This window comes from Populus nigra, chromosome 6 (genome assembly GCF_951802175.1).
Source record: "Populus nigra chromosome 6, ddPopNigr1.1, whole genome shotgun sequence".
In the NCBI taxonomy this organism is placed as follows: Eukaryota; Viridiplantae; Streptophyta; class Magnoliopsida; order Malpighiales; family Salicaceae; genus Populus; species Populus nigra.
This window is the reverse complement of record NC_084857.1, coordinates 4388010-4415583: the sequence shown is the minus strand read 5'-3', so window position 1 is coordinate 4415583 and position 27574 is coordinate 4388010. Positions and strand designations below refer to the sequence as shown.

Sequence of the window (27574 nt, the reverse complement as noted above, 5' to 3'; positions counted from 1 at the left end):
AACATGTTTTCTTTTGCCTTGCCCTAGTGTAAGTTTGTTCAGAGATGAAGTACCATTGAGCCCACAACCACTTGCTCTACTGATTGAATCTGACTTCATGCTTATGTGTCCCATCAAGCATCTTCTTCTTGATCGCATGTCTTTACCTTTACAATTATGTTCAAGGGCAACAAATTGCAACGGAGGATGGAGGAGTTCGGCAACCGAAACAAAAAGGACAATCTCTTGTGTATTGATCATCTTTGTTTTCAACTCATTGTTATCGCTCATTCACTTATGCTCTGCTTTCATCTTTATTGCTTAACCGATGATCATCTAAGAGGTTATTAATTTTGGTGCTTTTTTCTTTTTCTTTTTCTTTTTCTTTTTCTTTTTTGTCCATCTTCATCTGTTCAGTGTTAAAGACAGTGATAGGGTCCTGCACAAGCAAACAAGAGCCCTACAGTTACCATCAACAGTTGATCACTATGCAGGGCCCCAATAGTACAGAAACACTGCAACTCACCATAAAGCGGGATTAAAGATTGACACGACTTTTGATTGACGCAGTGTAGAAAAATAAGAAATTAAGCTTCTTCAAATCCTAAAAATTTTTAAATATTTTTTAATCTCTCCAACTAGCCAACCTTATAAGGAATTGTGCTGTAGAACATGCTAGCAAAGTTTTACCCCAATTCAATGATGGAATATATATATATATATATATAAGGCTCCGTTTTTAATTTTTTTTTTAAAAAAATAATTTTTGTTTTATGTTTTTAGTTCAAATATATATTATTTTAATATATTTTTAAATAAAAAATACCACAATCACACTATTAGAAATAGTAACACTACTAGAAAGAGAGAGAGGAAGTGTCCCACGTCATTAACCAATCCCTCACGTTCCAGTTTTGATATCTCAGGATTGTGTTGTGTCGGTAATCCTGCGTTATTCCATCTGGAGTTCAGTGGTGCGTTCTTTTCTCACCTTTTCTCCCTGACAAAGGATTGTTTCAACAAACTCGCAAAGCTTAGGGAGAGTCGGCAAAAAAACAAAAGGAAAATGTGCCCAAATCTAGGTGCATATCAGGAAATGAATCGAACCAGGAACTGTTTTATCAAACACAATAATGTATCAAGGTGGCAGCCTATCTACTTGGATTCCGGTCAGATATATCGGCAATGTATTCATAAAAAACCGCGAGAGATCATGGTTAAGGACACAAATAACACAATTGCGGGCTGCATTACAACATAGCACCCAGAAGGATCAAACTTGTGCGCTACTGGCAAAGGGATGCTCCTTCTACACTATAAAACCCGCACATGTAGGATCAGACCGCTTATGTACATCCAGCATAAAGAATGATGTTATAATATGGGTTAAGCTTGAGAATCATTATCATCAAGATAAATAAAAGAAATAAAATAGAACTTGAACTATAATGTCAGCCAAGTATTGCTTTGTACATTCACGTATGTATCTTGTCTAAAAGACATTAAAATCCTAACAATGTAATATAACTTGAGCAAGCACCTGAATCCAAATAGTTAATGATTTTTTAAAGGATAAATTTGAAAAGGTAGCTCATGTAAATAGCAGAACTACACCTTAATTAATACTCATCAAAATGGATTGCACCAACTTTCCAGACAACGTAAGTCGTTGCAAACATTATTGTGCTGATTAAAACAAATGAAACGACAATGAAAAATAGTTCTGAACCACCTGGAAATTGAAAAGTCCACCCCTCCTTTGGCAACCCTCGCTTGCTGTCATCAAACATGTTTTCAGGGGCTTCTGGAAGGCCAGGTCTTTTCTTGCCCTTATCACTTTCTCTCATGGCATCCAATACTTTGCTGCCCATCTCTGATTTCGATGCCTTTGATTCTGTGTAACGGCTGAGAACCCTCGCAGCCTTCAGTCTCTCTCTTGCTGTTAGAGGCGACCTTTTTGGCCTAGACTTCATATCTGCAGAAACTGTTGAGCCATTAGAAGCTCCAGAGGTTTGAGGTCCTGACTCCTCACCAACACTGTTTCCTCCTGGAGAATCCTCAGAGGAATTCACTGTTGACAGCTGATTGTCAGAAATTGAGCTCTCAGCACCTCCATAACCCTTAACACTGGTGTCCGTGACAAGACGATCATTATCCGCAGCTGAAACGAATGACCCTCTTCTTCTTCCATTGATATGCATCCTTGAAGCAAGCATACCCAAGGAGGTGGTCTTTGGTCTAGACACATGTTGGTATCTGGATTGCAGCTTTTAATGGGAAAAAAACTTTTGTAAATAATCTCGAGAAATAAGAGTCACCAGATATGTGCAAACCCCATCAATTGAAATAATCCAGAGCATAGATATTACGGCTGCTGAATAGCAAATATGTAAAAAAAGATTAAGAAGAAAAGGAAGAAAAAAGACAGTTTTATTAAAGAGGGATAGAGTCAACACAAAGCATTTGAAGCGTGTCTTTTTTTCCCTATAAAGATTAAAAAGAGGTCCTACAACTATTAAAGATCAAGGTGAAACAGAATAAAAAAAAAATAAAGCATTACTTATGCAGGAAAAAGTAACTGTAAATGCAAATTTCCCATGATTAGAAAAATTATATCCCAGGTTCATTTAACTAGAACATAAAAGCAAAAAACAATGACATAAGAAAAGAACACAACAGAGGAATGACCAGTAATTTGTGGGGCTCGCTTGATACAAGAATGGAGAAACTGCCTTTTACATTTTTACTAATTGCCTTGATGAACTTTCACTAGCAAAATCACCTTATTTCCAAGTGCTAGGAGAAACATTACAGAATATTAATCGAATGAAAAAGCTTCCAACGATATTAGTTTCAAACAGATAACCTTTCCAACATATTACATAGCTTCGCTGTGGATTTCAGTCCACATGAAAGCAGAAAGAAAAGGAACAATAACAATTAAAAAAAAAAAAAACAGCTCTTCACCTTTCGAGAAATCTAGTAGGTAGACCAGGAAGGAATGAAGAATTCAGCTTTGCTATATATATATATATATATATATATATATATATAAATAAAAAATCGTGATGTTCACGGTAATAATCAATTCTTGTAGAATCTGTAGCCAGAAAATTGGAAAACCGGGCTTCATTTTGCAATTATTACATAAATTCTAACTTGAAGCAGCAAAAATGGAGGGGATGAGGTACAGAATATCTGTTCAATTTGCAGTTCAGGACGGCCCAGTTGAAGAAGAAAAAACGCTATCATTTTGCAACTATTAATAAAGTACCATATCACATCTACTTTTAAAGCTACAATCAAGCTATGCGTTAATTTTTTCTGGGGACTGATTAAACTAAGCACAAATAGAATGCCTTGCCAACTGTCAGTATTATCAACTAACATTGCAATTAATAAAGAAAACCAAAAAGAACAAAAAAAAAGGAGGAAAATCTGAGGAGCAGAAAGGAAATTACCGTTGAATTGATGCCAACAACAGAATTAAGAGAAATCGCCATCCTCTCCTTTATTTTGTTTTTTTTAAGACCCAACCATGTGAGGGAGAGATTTTGCGAGTTCAGTTGAATCCGGCAGCTGTGCTTGCTTGTGCGAACTAGAGCGAGCGGGTGGCCTTGTAACCAAGCGAAGGAGATGAGCTAATTTGCTAGCGCCACTTTCTTTTACACGGCGTGTATGACACGCTCCAATTCCCACTTATATAAACTTTACTTTTGTGGCGGACTGCGAGTGTGGCAAACTGCTTTTTCAAATAGATATTTTTATTTTATTTTTTAAGAGAGTATATCTTCCCAGTTAGTATATCTTGACATCTTGTAATCTCTCGATAAGACATATAAATCATCCCTTCTTCTTTTTTTTATTCTAAAAATAAAAATTGGAATCCATGTCCGCCATAAAAAACAACTAAATGGAAGGCAAATTCACTGTTGTTTTTTTATTTATCAATGCAATGAAATCATTTTTTTACCTTTCATTAAAAAAAAGTTATAAGCTTTTATTTTGAGGGTAATATAATTTTTTTATACGGTCTATTGATCATCCAATAATTGCTCGGTGGTATTATGTGTTTTCTATAATTATGTGTTTCCAATAATTTTGTTACATTCAATTATATATATATATATATATATATATATATATATATATATATATATATATATATATAAAAGCTGCAGCACAATCACGGCGAATAAACTACAGAGTATCTAAATGGAGTTCATCATATCTACATTTAGCCAAAGCTCAAGTTCTCTACATGAATGGTACAACAGAACTTAAAATTGCCACCACCTGATTTTGGTGGAACTTAAACAAGCACTGAGCGAAAACAAACTAACATTACTGATTGACAACGGATTGTTCTCAACGAAAAGCAGGAAAGCATGATACATGAATCACCATCCAACAGATAGAACTCAGATAGGTTTGTTGCGACACGACAAGCACGCACCAATGTTTTAGAGTTGACTCGGGAATTCGCGGTCGTAGCGAAACAAATAGCGCTAATTATTGTAGGGTGATAGAATGATAGCCATAGCGCATAGCAGAAGCAGATCTTACCAAACCCTATACGATAGGTCAAATAAATATCAACTTGTGAACAAAAGCTCAGATCGTTGTCCTGGAAAAGAAGATGCAAACAGACAAACTACCACAAGCATGGACTGTAAAGAACGCAAGGTAAAAAGAAACCTCGTATCTAAAGTTCAATGGAAATCGTGAGGGTAAAAGGGAAAATATGAAATTAAAATAGAGCCATTACAGATCAAGTTCACGGTTTTATGATTTGTATGAAACAATTCGTATTATACTCGGCTAGCTCCCAGACAGCAAGGGAAAAAATATTGCAAATACAGGAAATCCTCCGCTTGCTCTCTACTAGCAGCCAAAAAATGATTCCTACCAAAAAAATATTACATCACTTATCCACACACCTAGGACAGAAAAATGGCATGTTCATTGCTTCAATTACACCTTCGTCCCACCAAAAAAGAACACAAAAAAGAAGAATGAAGGCACCCAAGCCCAGAAAAACACCACCGCCATATCAAAAGCCCAAACAGCTAGGATACCTTTTTTCTTTTAAGCAACTGGGAATTCGCAACTAATTCTACCAAAAAAGGGTGGTTGTTTGCATATCAGTAGCTGCCCATCGGTGGCATGCCAAAAGGTGGCATTGGAGGCATCCCCATTCCACCCATGGGTGGTGGTGGAGCAAAACCTCCTCCCATTGTTGGTCCACCCATACCAGGCATGGGCGGTGCAGGCAAAGCAAGAGGAAGTAACTGAGCATACATGTTCTGCAAAAAATCACATGAATCGATCAACACAAGATTTAACAAAAAAAAAAAAAAAACATCAGGTGGGACATGTAAAACTCAATGTTTATGTGGAAACCAACTCTTCCAGACAAACCTAATTCAAAGAGATGCTATTTATAAAAGTAAATGTGCCAGCTGTCACACCATGTACTTTGACACCACCTGGATGCGAAATGATTACCTGCTGAGCAATTACATCCTTCTCTTCCTGCTCTTTGGCCTTGACTTCTTTCTGCGCCTCAATTTTGTACTTCACGAGTTCATCAACTTTGCCTGTGTATTCACGGATAAACTGCAAATAAAGAAAAGAGGAAGAAAGATGAGAGAATCATCGTGCATAAGCTTCAATATTCCAGGTAGGATGGCCAAGTAACTTAAAAGGGTTAGTTTGCTCATAAAATGCAAATAACAAACATATGCAATCTGAAATAATAAGATTGGAGAATCAACAGCTAAGAAATCACCTGCAACAGGTACGGGAAAGCAAAGTCAATCATATTATTCATCCAGGCAAGCTCAAGGGCAACATCTGGCCGAATCAAATCATAACAAACAAAGAGGCACGATGCAAAGCATTCCTTCTTGCCCTACACAATCACCGAATAAAAGCAGAGTCAATGAGCCAACCAAAAACATTAAAAATTGACTAGATGACATGGTAAAAGTAAGGCCCAAGTGTAAAAACAGAAGAAAACTTTTGAAATCATAAGACTTAAGTATTATCCTTCCCATAAATCACAAGCCGCAATCCTGAGATGCACAAGTGGTAAAATTATTTGGTGTTACGTATTACACCAAGACTAATAAACAAGGAAAATTTACTAGAAACGGTTCACATGTATCCATCTACCTCTCCAGCAACAAAAAAGAAGTATAACACACCTCAGCACAATCAAGCAAACTCGCCCAAATTTTAGTGGAAGGAGAAAATGAAGAACTTGCTAAAATGGTCAATCATCCATGCCAATGAAAGATGTCATATCATTTATGCACTCCAGTACACACCTGTTCAATGAAATAAACCAGCAACTCCTCTGCAAGTTCACGATCACCAGACTGTGATGCTGTCTCCATGGCATCTTTATAAAGATTATCTTTCTTTGACAATGCAATGGATTGCTTCCATCTTCCTGCCTTCTTGTAAATGTATGCAGCCACACGCCTCATTTCAAGAAGCTCATGTTTCTCAATCTGGGAAAATTTGTACCAAAATGGATTACAAAATCAGAGTTTCATCAATGATCAGAAACAACAATATTATAGACCTTACCTTCTGTGCAAGGCCAATCTGATCAAAGTTATCATGCAAATCAATTGATTCACGCAATCTTTCATAGTCCTCCTCTTCTACATAAATTTGATTCAAAGCCTCATTCACAGCAGACACGTCGTTGCTCTGAACTGCAATCATGTATGGCTTCACAAGAAGCAAATGACCAGCCTGAAAACCACAAGGAAATACCACACAATCAAGAGAGATAGAACTATTGGAAGAGAGTGAAAAATCTGCTTCTTAAAATAACATGCAGGGGCACAAGCAAAAACCTTCCGCATAATGTCAACAACACGAGTATGGTCCACACGAAGTGCCAGCACATTGAGAAGATCATTGATAAGATCAGGATGTTCTTGCAAGTAGAAATGCACGGCCTTATAATATAGCTCTACATTAGCAACTTTGACAGCAACATCTTTGAATTGCATGTGATCCCATGCCTCCGGAGAATGGTTCATAATGGTAGTTGCAGCATTATCAAATTCATCATATTGAATGTACAAATAGGTAAGTTCCTTCCAGTGTTGCTGTTCATCACAGGCTCGGATAAGCTTGGGAATGTTGAGACGGGTTGAGAACAATTTAATGTGCTCCATTAGTTTCTCAGGACGATATCTAGCATACAGCACTCCCAACTCCGTGAAAATCCCCATGTGTGCACGTTCTAAACCTAAACCACTCTCCATGAGAGAGATCAATTCATTGAAGTATCCTCTGTTCTGGTAATATTCGCTGACCTCCTCCAAATCATCCACCTACAAATTCCAAACCCACAAAAAATTGAGAAATAAATAGCACAAAATAGTTTTAAATAAACAAAGTGAGCACATGTTAAAACCATTATGCAAGAAGAAATTAGACATCCTACATTTTTATGTCAAAAGAACAAATTAATATAATGTCTAAAGGTAAAGCACAACTAGATCTTGATTTTGATTTAAAATCTAATTGACCTACAATCTAATGTGAGAAGTTTACTGGACACGAAGAAAATAATTCAAAGTTTTACTTTGAAAGATCCACACAACTAAAATAGACTCAGACATCAATTCCTTTGCAATAGAACTTTGAAAAAACAAAACAAAAAAAAATCACCTGTATAATGATGTTAAGACCACATATCTGAGCCAGACGGAACTCCTCTGCATCAACACAAGCAAAGCAAACTTCCTTCCATGTCTTGGCACTGTTGGCTTTCCGAGCTGCATCAACAGCACTTTGGAACTGTTTCAACTTCACCAGTGTGCTTGCCAACTTGGCCCAGTTTGCTATAAATTGGAATATAATTCTTGCAGCCTCATAAAGAGCTTCATCATATAAGCGATCGCCAACATTTTGGAGATTTGCCACATTTGGCATGAGAATGAACTCCTCAATGTCACTCAACCTATCAATCTTTGCATATGCAAAAATAAGCTCACTATCCACCTTCGGCTCTTTTGTCTTCTGCCTAACCATGAGAAGGTATTTCAACAAATCATGATAGACATTTGCATCCTCAGCAGCACGAATGACTTCCAGGAATTGAGTAGCGTCATCTGCACGAATAAATGACTCAATTGCTTCACTCACAAGGCCCTCTCTGAGTTGGGCCTTGGCCACCTGGCTCCAAACAGCATCTTCTTCAACACGGAATGCAAACTCCACGGCACGGTCAATGCTTTGGATGTTATCCAATAAAACATTGACAGCCTGAACATTCAAGTTGAACTTCTTGAAAATTGCAAATGCTTCCTCATAAAGCTGAGCTTCAACTGCCACTTCCCCAACAGCAGGTCCATCAAAGTTATCTAATCTATTAATATAATCCATAACCCTAGAAGGATCAGCCTTAATCGCTGTCAAGATAAGTAGGTTTTGGAGATTGAAATTTCCACTGAATGCAGAGTTTTGGAGCACAATCTTCTCAAGAAGCTCAATCAATTCATGGGGCAGATCAGCAGTCATGAAAGCTTTAACAGCAGCAGAAACTTGCTCTGGGCTCTTACTTTCCGGCAAAGCAGTAGATACAACTTGATCAATAAGCTGTCTTCGATATTCATTTTCAGGATTCAGAACCTTCTCCCAAAGATCACCATCCATCCTTTCAACCACATATCTGAAACCATAGTATAAGTACATGAGTCTTCTGAGAATGAAATGTAACACTTCAAAAAAAACTAAAAAAATCAACAAACCTGGCTTGCAACTTGAACAAAGAGTTCTTATTTGTGACATTGATGAGTTCTTCATCACATTGTCCTCTCCGGTAAGCAACAACAGCAAGGGTGGGATCACGTTTCTCACAATACTTGCCCACAACCCGGGAATCATAGTAAGGATTGGTGGTGAGGAAGTGTTCTGGGTTGTTATTGCTATCAATGATGATTTTACCAAGAGCATTGTGAACATGTACATCTTGGCTTCCCTCACTCACAAGATGTTCCAAGAACTGAGTGAGCAAACGAAGTCGATTTCTGAAAACCACAAACAAAGAATTAGAACAACGAAATAAAAAGGAACAAGGGCCAAGAATCAGGGGCAGAATGAGAGCTACCTCTTCTCACATTCCTCCACAAGGGGCTCAACTGGAAGCAAAGAACGGACAGAAAGAATAAGGCCCTTGATAAAGTCTTCAGGGCATTCATCATCTAACAGCTGCCCGACAACTAAAGGAGCATTCCCTGGGTTCACCTGTCAAGGGAATCATGTCAATTTCCAAATACTAAAAATTGAGCAAAATCATATGACAATCAATACAACATTTGACAGTCAATAGTACAGGCAAAAACTAGCATACCTTTTGAACATAACCCTCTATATAACGAAGCATGTTGCTTGAATAGAGGTAGTGTGTGAGATCAGCAACAAAACCAAAACGGTCACAGACATTTATTAGAGGCCTTGCATCCGGAAGCTTGGCTTCCATCAGAAAGTTCTTTGTCTTTTCAGGATCATAAAAATTTGACTCCCTAGTAACACGCTCAACCTCCTTTATTTGTCCAGTTCTAGCAGCTGCCTCGATGTACTTAAAATGTATATCAGGATCCTCGCTGCCACATGATTCACAGGAAAAAGGACCACATAATAAATAAAAATATTTAAACAACCAAATCAAGACCAAAAAGAAAAAAAATATTCTGATTCACTAAACATAATACCTGGAACTCAAATATGACCCCAAGAAAAAGTACAGCCCTTCATATGATTTGAATTGTTCGAAAAGTTTTACGCATGCATCAACACCCAACTGCTCACAATATTCCTTGGCAGTCTGCACAGATGCACATGAGTTAGCATCATGATGTACGGAAGATCTTGGCAAACAACTCAAGACAAACTATATGTACCTGAACAATTATCTGAAGGTTGCCTCTTAGATTAACCAGTAAGAGATCCTTCATGCACTCCAGAGCCCATTCTCGTGAAAGAGTGCCAAAAAACTCAACAAGTGCCTGCAAAGAACAGCAATTACATGAGCAACTTGATATTTCCAATACAAGAATATTATACAATAATTTTACAAAACATACCTGTGGCTCTATTGCATGTGTATTCACGATCACACGTTTAATATCTGGCAAATCCGTATAATGCTGCAGAAAAGGTAATATTCACTCAAAGGAATGGCAATAGGTCTGCATAGAGTATGGAAAAAAGAAAAGGTAATCACCTGCAAGGCTCGGATGTAAAGACCAGCTTTTTCACAGAGTTGAGCAATACGAGGACGATCATAGTGGCTAAACATCCCATTGGCTAGAATAGCATCAGCTACATTAGGAAATGTTACCAGATTTATCTCCAGAACCTACATAAAAAAAGAGTCTCAAAGCCGGACATGGGTGAAGATATACAGATATAAATATAAAAGCTTCTTGGAGAGCTATGTCAACCAACAAACCTTTGTTTGGAGGTAACCATGTTCTGCTAAATTTGGCTTCAAAACATCCAACAGAAAGGCTGTTGCCTCACGGATCAAGTTCCTCTAAAGGAAGACAGGGACACATCCATTAGAGTTACAGTGAATCGCACAGAATGACAGTATGATAAAGTTTGCAACCAACAAAAATTGACTTCCAATGCACTTCATATTATATAAATCCTCAAATCAAAAGAAGTGACGATCATGAGCAAACCTGAAGAAAGAGATCAGTAATGGTATTGTAGTCAACTGGACAGCCACCTTCCATTTGGGACATCATCAAAGCAAAGTTAACAGCACCCTATGGTCCAAATTCAAGAAGAAACTTTAGTTTATCAAAAACATCTAATAACAAATTTAGTTTGAGATAAATAAGTCAAAAGGTGGTACATACAGTATAATTTTTTGTCTGAAACCAAACAAGTACAAATTAAACTCACTGAAAAAGGTACCTGTGGATCTGCACGGAGAATTGTTTGCAGAAGGAATAAATAGTCAGGAGCATAGCCAACCTAAAGCAACAAAAGAGAACACAAATGGGATCAGAACCCATAATTGATCAAAAATAACATAATAAGAACAAGAATAATAGGAGGTATTCAGAAGAAAAAAAATAACAGATATAATTAAGAAAAGTTGTAGCAATAAAGAGGTATAATTAAGAAATGCAAAAAAAAAATGCTGTCCTTTACCTGCTTCGAGTATATCAAAATTTTGTCAAACTCCCTTCTCTCAGCAAAAGCTGCAACAACTTTAGGGGTTGCCCTAGCTTTAATATATATTTTCAGAGCAAGATCATTATCCACTGTCTACAATGACAACAAGATCAACATCATTTAAGTAATCAATAAATACAAGTTAGAAATTGCTGAAACAGAAACTTGAGGCATCTCAAAAAAGCTTCAAGTATCTAATTTTTCTATAAATCAAACCTTCACAAGGTCTCCCAGTTCCTCAGTACACTCCAACTTGTCCTCTGCCAACCAGTTCTCCAAAAGATTCTTTTTGTTCTGATTGACCACAAGGCGGGACAATTCCAATGACTCAAATGCATTAAGCTTTCCTCTAGTTAAAAGGGTCCCAAAGTATTGCAATAAGGGAGGGGTTTGCCCAGGTTGCACTGGAACACTCTGCATGTTTCAAATAGATAGATACAGCTTGCTATGGTTAATTTCATCAAAATTGAATGGAGAATAAAACTTAAACAGATACAACATTAGCACTGAATTAAAACAAAGAGAGAACCTGAAACTTGGCAACTGTGTCAGGAGTTCGAAGAATGCCTTGTGGTGACTCAGCAGCCAGCTCAGCAGCTTCTTTATACTTTGTTTGAGCGAATAATTCTTGGAAACGCTGGACAACCTGAGATCCCCAAGGTAGCAGGCAACTGAGTTCTCATCACATGTGAAACACAAAGTAATTTTTTTCTTAAAATAAAAAAAGAATAAGAAACATATGACTTACCAGATTCTCAGCGCCAGGAAGGTTTCCTCTTTTGGCAAGATTGACAGCAAGCTCCAGATTATTCAACTATAACAAGGATACTCAGATTAATCCAAAACCAGAGAGCATTTCATCAAATGTTACAGAGAAAGAAAGGAAGCATATGAGCACACCTGACCACTAACAAATGGCACAATCATTGCTTCATTTACAGTAGCCAACAACACCTGGCCTCGCCTATTAATGGCATAAAACCCTCCCACCGTTGAAGCCTCGGCTGTCAAAAATATTGGATCTGGACTAATTCTGTTTCGGTATACTGCAGTAGCTGTCTCCAAATCATAAACAAATAGCAGCCCAAGCTTCGTGATTGCATAAATCAAACTGTATTTGTGGGATATCTGCCGTTTAAAAGATTTATGACTTATCAGGGATTGTTGATCAATAAAAGTAAGTTCAGAAGAAAAAAGGTGTAGCAGATACCTGCATTGCCACAGGAAAGTCATCAGCAAAATCAGGAGGAAAGAACAGATCTGCCTGTTTCTTCGTAAATGATGGCTTCCCTGTAACAAGGTTGCAAATGTTAAGACCGGGAATGAATGATTCATAACTCCAAATCCAAGGTAAGGTAATAGAGGGAGTCGTTTCAAGGTAACTGATCATAAGCACAAAAGACAATGTTAAACAAATTCTAAACATGTTGCTCGACACTAGACAGAAAAGAAGAAAAGGAAAACATATAGAGAAAGCAAAATGGAAAAACAAGAGACATAGAGACAGTGAATGAAGCAGACTGACCTGGCTGGGCACCAAGCTCAATAACATGCAACTTCGATGTAATCTGCCCAGCATTAAAAGATTTTGTGGCAAAAGAAATCAGAGTGGAAGGGTTCTCGTTTCCTGGAACCTGCTCAACACCATAAATGTAAGGACCCTTGTTGCAAAAAAGGAAAAAAAAATGTGATACAAGAAAGAAAAGGAGGATTATGGTTCAGAGAAACCCATACCTTATATTGTGCAAATGATGCAGCATGTGCTTCAAGAGCTTGGCTACGTTGTTGATCCACAGAGAAAAGTTGCATGTTCCCTTTAACCAATTGTTGCCGCTGAAAACAAATACATCAGTAATTAAAACCATTAACACCATCAGGTTATGGAAAAACATTCATAAAGAAATAAACCTCGTACACTCAAGCTGTAATAAGGGCTATCCTTAACAAACTATGGGTCAAAACTGTTGAAAAAAGATAAATAAGTAACATAACCACCTTAAGGCAAAATGGCAGAGGGAATTAATAAATTGTAATGAAGAAACAAGACAGCTGAAAAACAGTCAGAAAGAGTTCTTCCCTAATTCATATCATGACCATAAACACCCCAACCAGCGGTAAGAGTTCTTCCCTAATTTATATCATGACCATAAACACCCCAACCAGAAGTCACGTCACTATGTTGGCCAGTCCAGCCCCGCCTGCTAGTTTGATTTTAAGCTACCACAGCTTCAGAAGCCCCAGGAACATCCAATACTATGGCCAACTATATTTAGCATGCCTAAGTAATTTCCTAATCATGGAAATTCTAAATTTCTCCTAAGAAAGTGGTGAGTGTTGTTTTATGAAAAAAAAAACAGAGTAATTTAACAGCTTTCAAACAAAGGCAACAGCATACCTCAGGTGAGCCAGGAGCAATTCCAATCAAAACTAACCATTTCTCAGAAGGGTCACATTTGTAGTTTATAATCTGATTGCTTTGCAAATTAGCAGTTCTCTCGAACATCTTCACTGGTTCAGAATCACCTAAATTAATGGAACAATTGCATTCATATAAGAGAAACAATTCGAAAATGATAAAGAACAAAGTGACAACATGGATTGGAAAGCATGCAGAGGAGTACGACTAAAAAAGCCAGTGAAGAAGATATGCAAGTTATGCCACAAATTCAAGACTGCAAAAGGATTCTGACCTTCAATAGACCAATGATAAACTGATGTCTGTGTAACCAGGCCCAGCATCTTAGGGGTTATCCACTTCCAAAAGACAATCTAGGCATAAAGCAAAAGGACATGGTTCAGATAACCTAAATCACTACAGCTTTAGTGAAAACAATACCGATCATCAAATAGCATATCACAAAATGCTATGAGGTAGGTTAAAAAAGTTAGTTAATACCTGCTCAGGCATCTGGTATGATTTCATTTTTGCTTTCATCTCGATGTTAAATATTTGTAAGTGATCCTGAGTAGTTCCCGGAAGTTGGGCTTCAAAAGAATGCCCCAATTCATCAGCAGAAGGAAAATATCTAGATAAAATCACAAGTTTGTGCACACCCGTGCTCAAATAAATAATATGCTTCAAAGACAATCAAGACATTTTCACGTGGCTTAATAAAAAATTCCTAGACAGACACGAAATCACAGAAATCCACATATGACATGCAGGTCTGATTAATCAAATCAGCTTAAAAATTCACTATCACCACGTTATCATTATATCTAGTACAGCAATCCAAAAAAAAGGAAAAACTCCACATAATAGTGCCTGTTTGGATTAAGATAACATATCCAGTTCAGTTTTAATCTTCAATAGAACGCTACTAGATATCCAGCATTAATTCCATGTTTGCCTAAGGGATAATTGTACCTGCACATCTTAGGAGAGCAAAATTTAAGAGAAAGTATCACCCACTTGGTTGAGTTCTTTAGCGTAAAAAACATACATTTACAAGGAATCATAAGTCATAACAAACTTTAAGGAGAAAAACATGTGCTGAGGGGAATAGAGATTGTCCACACACTTCCAAATAAGAAAAACAATGCCTTCAAAAAAATATCTAAAAAAGCTATGAATACCCATAAACGATCACAAGAATAGCAACGTGCACGATGCATTATCAGCAATTAGAACCAGAGGATTCAAACAATCAAATCCTACCTTTCAAAGCAAGGATTCTAGAATTTGGATTCATGAGAGCGGAATCTGCAGTGATAGGGCGTCTCAATGGCTGCATTGGCATGTTCATATCAATAATTACAACACTATTTTGTGGCGCTGTTTCCCGTACACATATATACTTGTCTGATTCCATCGTTACATTTGTAAACGTAATAAACTGAGGACTAATCCCGATAGCCGGTAACTGCAAAAAAAACAATAGATCACACAAAATTCACCAACTCAGCTCCTCCTAACTTATAAATCACCACTAGTTTACTAGAATTTTCAAAGAAACTGTAAAATTGAAGTGTTCTAAATCAAATAATTACAGCGACTAAGCGCTTACAAACCCTGTATCAATATAATCAGTAGATCTGGGCATAGAAACAAAGTATCAGATCTATAGAAACTCTAGCACAAGCTAACTTTTCACGTGTCGCGTCAAGCTAAATTACAAATCAACACGTTCAGGATTCAAAATTGAGCAAAAAATGATTGATCACTCTGTTATTTTACTCATAAGCGAGCATATTTCAGTTCGAAGCACAATTTTCTATCTAAACTGAACTTCAATTTAGAAAGAAACGAAAAACAAGCGAAGAGACAGGAGTGGGTGAGAGTAATTACAGTTAAGACTTCCTTCATGGTGATCGGGGCGTTAGCCGCCGCCATGGTTGCTGATTAGATCGACGGCTCAGAGTGTGCTAATCGGATCTGTGATTGAAATTGAACCGTCGACTTGAGAGTCAACAACGTTGAGGATTCAAATCGCTGCAAGATCTAAAGCAGCGATAAAACCCTAAAATATTCCCTCGGAATCAAAAGAAAAGAAAGAGAGATCTAAAGAGAGGAGTGGGGAGGGAGAAGGGTGTGTCACTGTGCGGTATAATAGACCGGTATAAATGAAAAGGAAATGGAATGTGAATTCCTTGACCAGTTTAAGAAATGAGAAAAGTACAGATTAAAAAAAAAATTCTTGCTTAACGAAAGGCAGACGTGTTAAGCTGTGCGTTTTGGTGACTCGGAATGCAGTCTGGTTTTTTTTTTTTTATGTCAGATTCGGACTTGACTCATGAGTCCATGGCCCGACCCCTCTTGTTTTCGCTTTTGGCTTGTGTGCGCGTGTAGTGCTTGAAAATATGCAGGGGTTAATGATGAAACCTTTTTTTAAATGCGGGATGGCGGTAAAATTTAATTTTTTATTTAAAATTAATTTTTTAATTTTTTATATTATTTTAATATGCTGATTTTAAAAAAAATTAAAAAAAATATTTTAATATATTTTTAAATAAAAATACTTTAAAGAACAATCAATACCATATTCTTATACACCTACAAAAATAAATCATATTCCTAATATTTTAGTATTGAATATCTTGATAGCGATAGAGTTGATTTAGGTATGATCTGCACCCCATATTCTAAACTAAGGTTATTTGGGTATTGTAATAATGAGTATTTAAAAAAATTATTTAAAATATATTAAAATAGTTTTTTAATTAATATCTTTAATATTGATATATTAAAAATATCAAAAATATAAAATATAAATTTAATAAGTTTTTAAAAACAAATAAACTTTAAAAACGTACATAAACACAACAAAAACAAAAAAACCGTGCTTTAGAATTGGATGAGAAGGCATCTCCGTTTTACTTTCTACGTTGGTATGATTGATCTGGGACTACAGCCTTCGGCGCATTAGATGCCCAAAATGTCATCTGGCTACGCACATGTATCCTCGATAGGTTCCTGTGCGATAATTCGTCAAAAAAACAAAAAATGTTGCTGTACAATTATAAAATCAAAGCTCGAACTGCTCGCGAGCTGATTTGAATGTCTGATTGCCTTGGGAGCATGCTACATGACTTCTAGTGAGACGTCCACTTCCGATCGGTACTCACATACAACAATGCGATTATAGAAAGGAATGCTAAACTTTTTCTAGATATGCATATGCTGCTCTGTGACCTGGACACTTGTATTAAATTGAATACGAGGGGGGAGCTGCTGCAGGCATTAAATGTAACAGTATCCTGCTCTTGAGAAACACAAAGTTTATCTAAGATTTTTTAACTGTACAATGATGATAATATGATAGTAGTTGAATTTTCGAGAAAAGATAATTGTAGATTCTAATAGCCAAAAAAAAAAATGAAAGGCCAACGAACCCAAGAGAAAACTACTTGGGTGACGATTTTGCCTTTTACATTTCAAAATCCAAGAGATTGTAAATCAGCTCGGGTTAGAATTAATATAACTAAATTAATTAAAATTCAAAAAAATCAAAAATTACAAGCTTCTAATATAAAATTCAAAAATTTACATGTGTTGTGAAAAAAACTTCACAAAATTTCCTATAAAAATAGTACTATTTATACCACAACTAATAATATTTGTAGTATTCATACTATTAATTATAAATAAAATAATAATATTTATATCACAAATAATACTATTTTTTATATGAATATTTTAAATTTTAATAACAATAATACTAATTTTTAGCTCAAAAAATATTCATTATACAAATAAAACTATTTTTGATATCAATATTTTTAATTATAATAAAAATTAAAATATTTATGAAAACAATAGTACTATTTTTTATAGTAATACTTTTAATTGTGATAAATTTTAAAATATTTAAAATCTTATCATTTGAGTTATAAAAATAATTTATGTTATAAATATTATTATTTTTATTATACTTAATAGTGTGAATATTAAAAATATTATCATTTGTGTTATAAATATTATTATTTTTATTATAATTGATATTATTAATAAAATAATTCATAAATTTAAAAAATTATATTATTAATATTAAAAATTATATTATTTATGTTATAATTATTTTTATTTTTATTATAATTAATAGTGTGAATATTATAAATATTATCATTTGTGTTATAAATATTATTTTTTTTATAATTGATATTATAAATAAAATAATTAAAAATTTTGAAAAATATATTATTAATATTAAAAAATATATTATTTGTGATATAATTATTTTTATTATTATTAAAAGTATTAATATTACAAATAGTATTATTTGTTTTATAATTATTTTTATTTTTATTATGATTAAGAGAATTAATATTAAAAATAGTATTATTTTATTATTATTATTGTTATTATTATTATTATTATTAAAAGTATTAATATTAAAAATAGAATTATTTGTGTTATAATTATTTTTATTTTTATTATAATTAAAAGTCTTGGTGTATCCATGCCCAACCCGCAGTTAGGCCTGGACGCGTCCCCGCCCAACCACATATGTTAATATAATAATGTGTGGTATAAATATTATTTTTTCTCTTATAATTCAAAGTCTTTAGATCAAAAATAGTATTATTTATATTGTAAATATTATTATTTTTATTGTAACTCAAAGTATTGATATAAAAAATATTATTATTTGTGGTGTAATCATCCTTAAAATTATTAATATAATTATTTATGATATAATAATAATACTTATTATTATTGATATTGTTAATAAAATAATTAATAAATTTGAAAAATAAATATTATTAATATTAAAAAAAATTATTTGTGTTATAATTATTTTTATTTTTTATTATGATTAAAAGTATTAATATTAAAAATAGTATTTTTATTTTTATTTTTCTTATGATTAAGAGTATTAATATTACAAAGAGTATTATTTGTCTTATAATTACTTTTATTTTTATTATGATTAAAAGTATTAATATTAAAAATAATATTTATTTGTGTTATAATTATTTTTATTTTTATTATAATTAAAAGTTTGGGCGCGTCCATGCCCAACCCAAAGTTGGGGCTGGACGCATCCATGACCACACCCAAGTTGGTTTTAGACGTGTCCTCATCCAAACCCAAGTTGCGCATGGACGCGTCCACGCCCATCTTGGGGCCCACAACCACGTCCACCTTCAAGTTGGGGCTGGACGTGTCCGCGTCCATCCACATGTGTTAATATAATAATGTATGCTATAAATATTATTTTTTCTTTTACAGTTCAAAGTGTTTGGATCAAAAATAGTATTATTTGTATTATAAATATTATTGTTTTTATTATAACTCAAATTATTGATATAAAAATTATTATTATGTGTTGTAATTCTTGAAATTCTTAATATAATTATTTATGTTATAAATATAATTATTTTTATTATAATTCTAAATATTAATATAAAAAATATTATTATTTGTGTTATAAATATTATTATTTTTATTATAATTAATATTATTAATAAAAAAATTAATAAATTTGAAAAAAAATATTATTTTTTATATTGTAAATTTTTACAGTAGTTTTTATAAAAATAAAAGGTGAGCCCACCACGTAGCGCGAATATCCAACTAGTAATGAAATATATCAAAACATCCCAAAATCATTCTCACACAATCTTAACATTATAAACATTCATTTTGTATTTAACAACCCAAAAATAACCATAAATTATTTATTTCATTAATTTCACACAATCTTAGCATGCTTCCTTGACAATGAAGATCCCGTTTGGAATTGAGGTTGAACCTGCTTTTCATCAAAATTTATTTTTTTTTTCAAAATCTTTTTAGTGTTTTTTTATTATTTTGATGTGCTGATATCAATAATAATTTTAAAAAATATATTTTCAAACAAAAAAATATTTTAAAAAACAATCTCTTTTATACTATCACCTATAGATAATTGCGTAAAAAAAGGTTTTTAAGCAGCAAGTTAGCTGAGCAAAAATCTTTACATGGTTTGCAAGTTGAATCATATAAAATCAATAAAGTCTTAGATATCATACTATTTAGCCTTGATTGCATGGATGATGGATCAATCAACTGGTTAAGCCATTCAACATGCTTTATCACCTATTACCTGATCGGAGATAGAGCCGGGATTAATTTACAAGGGGGACAAAAGCAAGATAATTTTTTAAATGGGATAATAACTTAATTTTTACCTGTATTTGCCCTGAAGTTTAAGATTTTTTTAGTGGCGTGATGGGTTTTTTTTTTTTTCAGGGGTTCAGGTGGTGCTAGCTACTTACCTCCATCCATGTGTCTAACGTTAAAAAAAATTATTTGAAAATGAAAAAAAAATACAAAGTTGATTTAAAGGTATTGAAACATTGTTTTTCAAGTGTTTATTTATCTCACGTAGAAACAATACCTTTAATATGCAACAAGGTCCTCTAAAACCCTAAAAAAACAAATGAAATAAAAGATATTTGTTTTGTGTGCGTGCTCTATGTGTGATGACAAGTTTATATAGACTTCAAACATTACAATGAAACATTGTAATTGCAAACATCATGATTGTTGATGAAATTATATGATTATTAACGAAAACAATTGTATTTTGAATTAAACCGGATAGTTCTTATTCAATTTTATCCCAACAATCATGAATACCATAATTAATTATGAAAATTAAAAAAAATAAACTCAAAAAAGAACTAATATCACTGCCATGTTGAGTTTTAAGTACCAAGTGAAATATATACATATATCCGCTGGAAGAGCCATCCACCATAAATTTCACTTAATTTATTACATAATAACAATCCGTATTTATGAACACTTGGAAAATAATGTTTATTTTTAATGTGGGATAAACATTTTTTTCTTCATTATTTATTTACAAACTACATTAACACCTAATGCTTCTAAAAAAACTAGGGTATTTACTCACCTCATGCCATATTCATATAAAAAGCAGAGGAGATAGCATCTTTTTTGTTTGGCATTTCCTTTATTTTTTTCATTTTTGTTCATGTTTTTTCAATTTAGGTTTAACTAGATTATTAACCAGTGCTATATTATAGGTCGGCTCAATTTTTTCTTGAACATAAAAAAAATTTAGACATTGCTAAATTTTTTTTAATGGAAAAAAATTTAAACCATACAGGAGTTGACTCGATGTGATCTAATTGACATTGCGGGTCCAAAAGCAACCCGAATGAAAATTAAAAATATAGTTTGACTAAAACAAAATTCAAGATGATATATTTTTTAATATTAAGATAACAACATATTGGATTGACCTGGGTCAACCTAGGTTAACAAGTCAAATCCGTGATCGAGTTATGAAACTATGATAATCCCATAAAAAACAAATCAAGATAAATTTTAAAGGCTAATTTCCAATCAACCCAGTGTTAAATGATAAAATTAAAAAAAAAATCAACTAAAAAAACCCTAAAAAAACGATTTGAGTTAACCTGTTAAACTCGTGACTGGGGTTATTAAACTAAGATAACCTCATGGAAAGAAAATCAAAACAAATTATGAAGTTCAATTCATAATTAGTTCAGTGTTGAATGATGAGACTATAAAAAATCAATTAAAAAAAACATAAAAAACAACCCAAGTCAATTTGTCAAACCCACGTTTTGAATCATGAGATCAGGATAACCTCGTAAAAAAAGGGACCAAATTTAGCTTGTTAAATCTGCGACTTTAGTTATAAGATTGAGATAACCCCATAAAAAGTAGATCAAAATAAATCACGAAGCTCAATTCTTAGTCGATCATGTCGGATCCAATGTTGAACAATGAAATTTGTAAAAACCTGAATGAAAGAATGACACAAAAAATGAGTCAAGTCAATACGGGTTAACCCGTTAAGCATTATTCCTAGGCCACGAAGTTAAGATAACCTCATAAACATCAAATCAAAATAAATCATGAAGCCTGATTCTCAATCAACACACAATATTAAATGATGAAATTGTGATAAAAAAGTCAATTAAAAAAAATTGAGTCAATTGAATTAACTTGCCAAATCCATAACTCGGGCATAAGAAGAGAACAAACCAATAAAAAATAAATTCAATGTTGAATGAAATGAGATCGAGATAACCTCTTAGAAATAAAATAAAAAAATGACATGATCTAACCTGAGTTAAAATACAAAAATCAGCGACCCTGATCATGAGACAAAGATATTATTATAAAAAACAAATAAAAACATATTATAAAACTTAATTCTCAACTGACCCAGTATTGAATAATAAAATAAAAAAAGATCTTAACTAAAAAAAACATAAAAAACAACCTAAAACAACCCAAGTCAACGTCGATTAACCTGTTAAGCATTATTCTCGGGTAATGTAACCAAAATAACCTAATAGAAAGCAAATAAAACAAACCATTAAACTTAATTCTCAATTAACCCAATATTAAAAAATAAAACCAGAAAAAAACCTAGTAAGCTAATTTAATATACCAAACTCATAATCTATATTATGAAAGTAAAATAACTTTATAAAAAACAAATATCATATTAAAATGTTAAATTAAAAAAATTGAATTTTTATTTTATTTTACATTGGCATACTAAACACATGTGGGAAAGTGCTATTTAATATTACAGTACTTTCCTGTGTGTTGTTAATAATTAAATAATTTCCTATAACTTAGATGCCTTCTTTTTTATTTTATCTTAGCCGCAGCTTAAGGCGACACTCTAATCTTGTGTTATTTATTATGATTGAGTCAAACAACACTGGATGCTCCAACACCACCAAAAGGAGAAGAGCCGAAACAGGATCTGAATAGCACCAACCCTTCTAGAACAAAAATGTCTAGAAACCATGGCACCAGTCAAATGGCCTCATGCTAAAAAAAAATAAAAATATTTGTTTTTATATTTTAAAAATATGTTTTAAAAAACTTTAATTTATTTTTATTTTTTTATTTCAAATTAACATTTTTTTTAGTAATTTTAAATCATTTTGATATATTAATATCAAAAATAATTTTTAAAAATTAATAAAAATATTATTTTAATATATTTTTAAATAAAAAATACTTAAAAAAAAACAATAACAATCAAACTCCCAGTACCGAGATCCCAAATAGAGAATCAGAAGTGGACGGCTGCCGAACAAGACTGACCTGGTCCTATAACAGAACAAACGCAAATGCTCCACTGGTTAGCTTGCACCACTGATGTAAAAGGAACTTTTCAAAACCTCAGAAACGGCAAACTTGAAGGGTCAACCGTGAGAACCCCACATGCTGAAAGATCTCACACTGTTATTTCATTCCAATATCAAAGCAGCTGTTATTAGGATATCTACGTTATAATTAAAACGTTTTTATTAATCTAAGATTAATTAATTTCTGCGTATTTGAGAACTCGAGTACAAGGCTAAAGGCTATTACTTCAGTTTTACTTCATAGAAAACTGATTCAGTAGAACTAGCTTTGCATATACAACAATTTACAAGAATCTGGCCCTCCTATTCCTATACCACAGCACCTGTTGAATGTGATCATCAACCAAACTAACTGCCTTCTCAGCGAAGATAAAATTTTGAAGAGCTGGCCTCCCAACTTCTGAGACTGCAGGTTTCTTTTAAGGAACACTAGCAGAATTCACCGATATTCTCCAGAGTTCAGCTCCTAAAGGCAAAGTTATGGAACAAAGCGATCTAATTGAATTATCATCACACTTGTATCATCAATTGAGCCCCTCTTTAATGACAACTCAGCTAGCTTTTTACAAGCAGAGAAGGGATCCGGCTTATCAACGCCTATGCATGTAGGGCGAGCTACATCTACTGCCTCCTGATTAGTAACCTGGAAAAGAGGGAATTTTAAAATTTAATCATATATACGTAAATGGACAGGATCATCCTAAGTGGATTTGGTTGCAAGAATTTACCTTGTCCCAGAGACCATCTGAGGCTAAGATCAAAAACTCACATTCGGGTTTAATCTTTAAAACTTTGGTTTCTGGTTCTGCTATCACCCATCGTTTAAGACGTCTATCTCCAATTCCTCTCGTTACAGCAAGAGACCCTTGAATCCTCCACACACCATGGCAACAATCTACATAGCCACCCTATAAAGAAAAAAGGACAACAACGAAGAGATTCAGCTACAGTGTGTGTGTGTGTGTATATAGGTGAGCGCGCGCGCGTTTTCTCTTTCACTTTCTTACATGGCATGATCGCCATTGATTGAACTAGTTACTTACCAAGGCTTCAATTCTGTCCTTTTCATCTTTGCGGGAAGGTTGGTGATCAGACGTCAGAGCCTCAGCGACCCCTTTTCGACTCATAACTGCACGACAATCACCAGTATTTGAAACCACGAGGTTGCCTTGATGTATCAATGCAGTCACACAACAAGAACCACCGTTAACATTTTGTTTTAAAAACTCTTCGTCTGTGGTCAAGTAGCCATTTTTAATTGCCGTTTCAATTCCTTCTAAACATCTACTAGAAACTTGATCCATGATGTTCTTACTCAAATTCTTTGCTGCAAATTCAGCGGCTTTTGGCCCTCCATGCCCATCAAAAACACCAAACGAAGCCTGTAACATCAAAAAATAATGTTCTATTTAATACAAATTTTCATTTCAATAAAAACCTATCCTTACAGAAATGAAATAAAAGGGCAGGGTTACAATTAAGTACCTGTTTAGAATCTCCATTAACATCAACGAAAGCAGAGTACCGATCCTCCATGATCCCACCTCTCCTTCCTCTTTTACAGTAAACAGAATAACCATCTCCTTCGACTTCTACAGCCTCCACTCTCTCCTCTTCTCCTTTTGAGGTCTCTAAACCAAACCCCGGAACTCCCGCCACCGGTATATTTAACCTTCCCGGCCTCTTTCTCTTCAACAAAGTATCTGTATTTGTTTCTAATATTGTCTCGTTATTAACTCGAAGAGATAAAGGTGACTTCGGTGAGGACAACGACGACGAAGACGATGATAAAAAAGACGGTGGCAACGGTAAGGAAGGTGGCAGCGGTAAAGACGATGATGATGCCGGGGATTGTGGACCGTGGATGGTGCTGGGAGATGGACATGGACATGGCTTGCAAAATATCGAAGGAAGTCTCGGTGATTGAAATATTGGTGAGTTTGGTATCGTTGACGCTATACTGCAGGACATGTCGTTTTCGTTGTAAGCTTCAAAATTTTCCGATTGCTCTTTGCCTTTCTTTGGTTTATGCCTAACGCCCCTCTCTTTCTGGTTTCCCTCTTCTAGGCGAGGACGAGGGGGTGAATTTGCTAATTATAGCATGTGGGGATTCAATATCTATGACTATGTGGAGATGGTGTATAACGGCGTCGCGTTGAGAGATGACTTTGGATTGACTGGCTTGAACGATGGTTAACTTTTTCTGCTTGTTTTAAATGTAAATATTACTCACGCCCTTTTGAGAGAGCGTGGAGGGATTTTAGTGTTTGACTGGAGTTTGACCGGGTCAGTAGTTCAATTTGTGAAAGAAGAGAATGACGTGTATTACACTCTCCATTGACTGAGACTGTTTATACCAAACAGTTGTTTAGAAATTAAATTTGTCTTCTGTGGGCCTCTTTTATCATTATTAATGAATTTAATTTTGATGACTAAATCGCTAAATGGTCAAACATGATAATTTACCTGGCTCTTAGTGAGAGACTGGTTCTTTATGTTTTATTTTTCGTTAAAGAAAAATCGTGAAGAGCATTATTACTTGGTTTTTTTTGAGACACGTTGCTGGTTTTACTTGGACGAGGTTTGGTCGACGGTGGTCAAATGTTAAGAACTTCGAATATTGAATTGAACTACCAGGGTACATTTATAAAAGTTATGGTTTTTTAAAATAATGATATATGATTTTAAAAAAATTATAAATTATAGTTTTTTAAAATAATATAAAAAATTATAATATTAGCTTTTAAAATATTACTAGATACTTAAAAACAATAATTATTGCCATAACTAAGAGATATAAACTCGATTGCGGATTTCTCAAAATTTTTAAATTTATTATTATTATTTTAATATATTTACATTAAAAATAATTTTTTTAAAATAAAAAATATATTATTTAAATATATTTCCATACAATAAACATTATGAACTAATCCTTTTCTGTTAAAAGTAATTGAACTAGACACCATTGATTGATTGATGATGCTAGTAAATATTAAAATTAACTCATGAAAATGCCATGCTAGTATAATGAGAGTGAAATTTGAGTTTGCACAGACTAATCATGTTTTATGTAATTAGCCATGAGACATTTGTAAACCGGTGATATCTTGTAAATTTCTCTTCTAATTAAGGGATGAGATTAAAACAGTGATTTAATTAATAAGCAAATCAATCCGGGGAGGAGTCGGATTTTATCGGTGGACGTGATCTGATCCTTGATCAAGGCATGATAAGTTCATAATACGTCATATTGATGACGCATGTATTTACAATTTTCTAGAGGAGGATAAACAAGAATAAAAATGCCAACACAAATTGCTATGGTTTTTTTTTTTTTTGATCGATTGTGATGACGAATCAGCTAGAAGTTCTTGAAAGACTGCCCCCACCTTTCTAGAATTACAATAGTTAATTATTACGACCAGGCTAGAATACTAGTAAGCAAGTACATGAATATTCGAGTTCTAAGACCCTCCCTGCTCTCTCGTGTTGTAGTTTGCTTCTGTTCCAGTTCTAGATCGTTCATTGAACTGCTCCGTGATGAATATAACAAGTTTGCTGAAAGTTATCATTCCATGTCGAGGATCTTTCTATTTTTGTGAGCGCCCATCTATTCATCTCACAAACTACATGGACGGAGGGCTGTGACCAAGTCCATTATATAGTACGTAGGCGCAGAGCAGATCCCCTCGCATACAAGACAAGGAACATGCAGATGTGATCTGTCTGGTCAGAGAAAGAGAGCGACAGTGATTAATAATAATAATAAAACCCTTATTAATACCATACAAGATTCCTCTAAATATTTATAAAATATTTCAACAATCTTAATCATTGACAAATAAAATAATCTTATAGAAATAAAATAAAAAATTAAAACTCAATTAACAATAAGTTAAATATTAAAAAATAAATTAAAAAAATTAAAGTTCAAGTAGCATATTAATTTTATAATTTAGTTACAATATCAAAATGACCTCGTATAAAAATAATTAAATAAAATAATATTCATTGAACTTTTGAATAAACTAAATAATGAAATATAAAATTAAAAAAATTATTGAAAAAAATTTATTTTTTATATAAAATAATATAATAGACAAACTATACAAGAACAAATTAAATCATCTGCCCTTGTATACTATCAGCATTTTTTTTAGATTATTTTAAAAAGATTTTGCATGTAGACTATTTTTCTTTCTTAGCCATTTGCCATTTAGCCTTGTTTTATTATTTTTTGAACTGAATAAAATTTTTATTTATTGGTTAAGAAATTGATGGTTAATAATTTTTTAAACATTTTTTAAAATTGTTATTTTTCTATTTTTTTAGTTTCTTAAACGTTATCAAATTTTAATGGATAAGAAAATTCAATAAAATTCTTGTCCAAGTATTTTAATTTTTTTATTTCATAAATAATTTTAAAATTGAATTCTTTTTTTTTCTCAGATAAAATAATTAAAAAACAATAAATTGAAGGGGTAGATGCCCGTCAATTTTTTCTCCTACGGGATATTGCATGCCTTCTTGTCTGGATTGTGAAGTTATTTTAAAAAAAAAGTAAAAATAAGAAATTTCTTTTAATTGGATACTTGATATACTAGTATTTTTTTCATACACGCAGTGCATGTGTATCATACAAGTTTTATAAAGATATTAAAATTATTTAAAATAAAATGAAAATAACCAATAAAAAATCATACAGGGATAGAATCTGCTCTACATGACATCATATACAAGGTAAAAATGTGGAAAAAAATATTCCAATGCTCCACCA

General features: G+C 33.5%; 3 protein-coding genes across 4 annotated transcripts; all 3 read right to left on the bottom strand.

The window, feature by feature from the left end:
* Window positions 1-1387: 1387 nt before the first annotated feature.
* LOC133695983 (uncharacterized) lies at window positions 1388-3663 on the bottom strand. Its single transcript, XM_062117978.1, has 2 exons — window positions 3441-3663; window positions 1388-2246 (listed from the first exon to the last, which is right to left on the bottom strand). The coding sequence occupies exons 1-2, from the start codon at window positions 3480-3482 to the stop codon at window positions 1599-1601; spliced, it is 690 nt and encodes a 229-aa protein (XP_061973962.1). The 5' UTR covers window positions 3483-3663; the 3' UTR covers window positions 1388-1598.
* Window positions 3664-4704: 1041 nt separating this feature from the next.
* On the bottom strand, window positions 4705-15797 carry LOC133697210 (clathrin heavy chain 1). Its single transcript, XM_062119632.1, has 30 exons — window positions 15488-15797; window positions 14858-15062; window positions 14096-14184; window positions 13890-13968; window positions 13595-13722; window positions 12934-13032; window positions 12725-12833; window positions 12410-12489; window positions 12100-12327; window positions 11948-12013; window positions 11729-11845; window positions 11416-11613; window positions 11176-11292; window positions 10936-10995; window positions 10698-10784; window positions 10463-10546; window positions 10235-10369; window positions 10095-10157; window positions 9912-10016; window positions 9723-9835; window positions 9362-9614; window positions 9119-9255; window positions 8760-9038; window positions 7678-8680; window positions 6852-7337; window positions 6577-6747; window positions 6312-6497; window positions 5771-5893; window positions 5488-5598; window positions 4705-5285 (listed from the first exon to the last, which is right to left on the bottom strand). Exons 1-30 carry the CDS (start codon window positions 15530-15532, stop codon window positions 5124-5126), a joined length of 5118 nt encoding a protein of 1705 aa, XP_061975616.1. The 5' UTR covers window positions 15533-15797; the 3' UTR covers window positions 4705-5123.
* A 7139-nt stretch (window positions 15798-22936) lies between these two features.
* Window positions 22937-24855, bottom strand: LOC133695766 (probable protein phosphatase 2C 25). 2 transcript variants are annotated; one of them, XM_062117710.1, is made up of 5 exons: window positions 24280-24855; window positions 24110-24176; window positions 23838-23962; window positions 23523-23702; window positions 22937-23437 (listed from the first exon to the last, which is right to left on the bottom strand). In XM_062117710.1, the coding sequence occupies exons 1-5, from the start codon at window positions 24763-24765 to the stop codon at window positions 23273-23275; spliced, it is 1023 nt and encodes a 340-aa protein (XP_061973694.1). In that variant the 5' UTR covers window positions 24766-24855; the 3' UTR covers window positions 22937-23272. The 2 variants fall into 2 exon arrangements, with proteins under 2 accessions (XP_061973694.1, XP_061973693.1); XM_062117709.1 differs by having other exon boundaries at window positions 23838-24176.
* Window positions 24856-27574: the final 2719 nt, after the last annotated feature.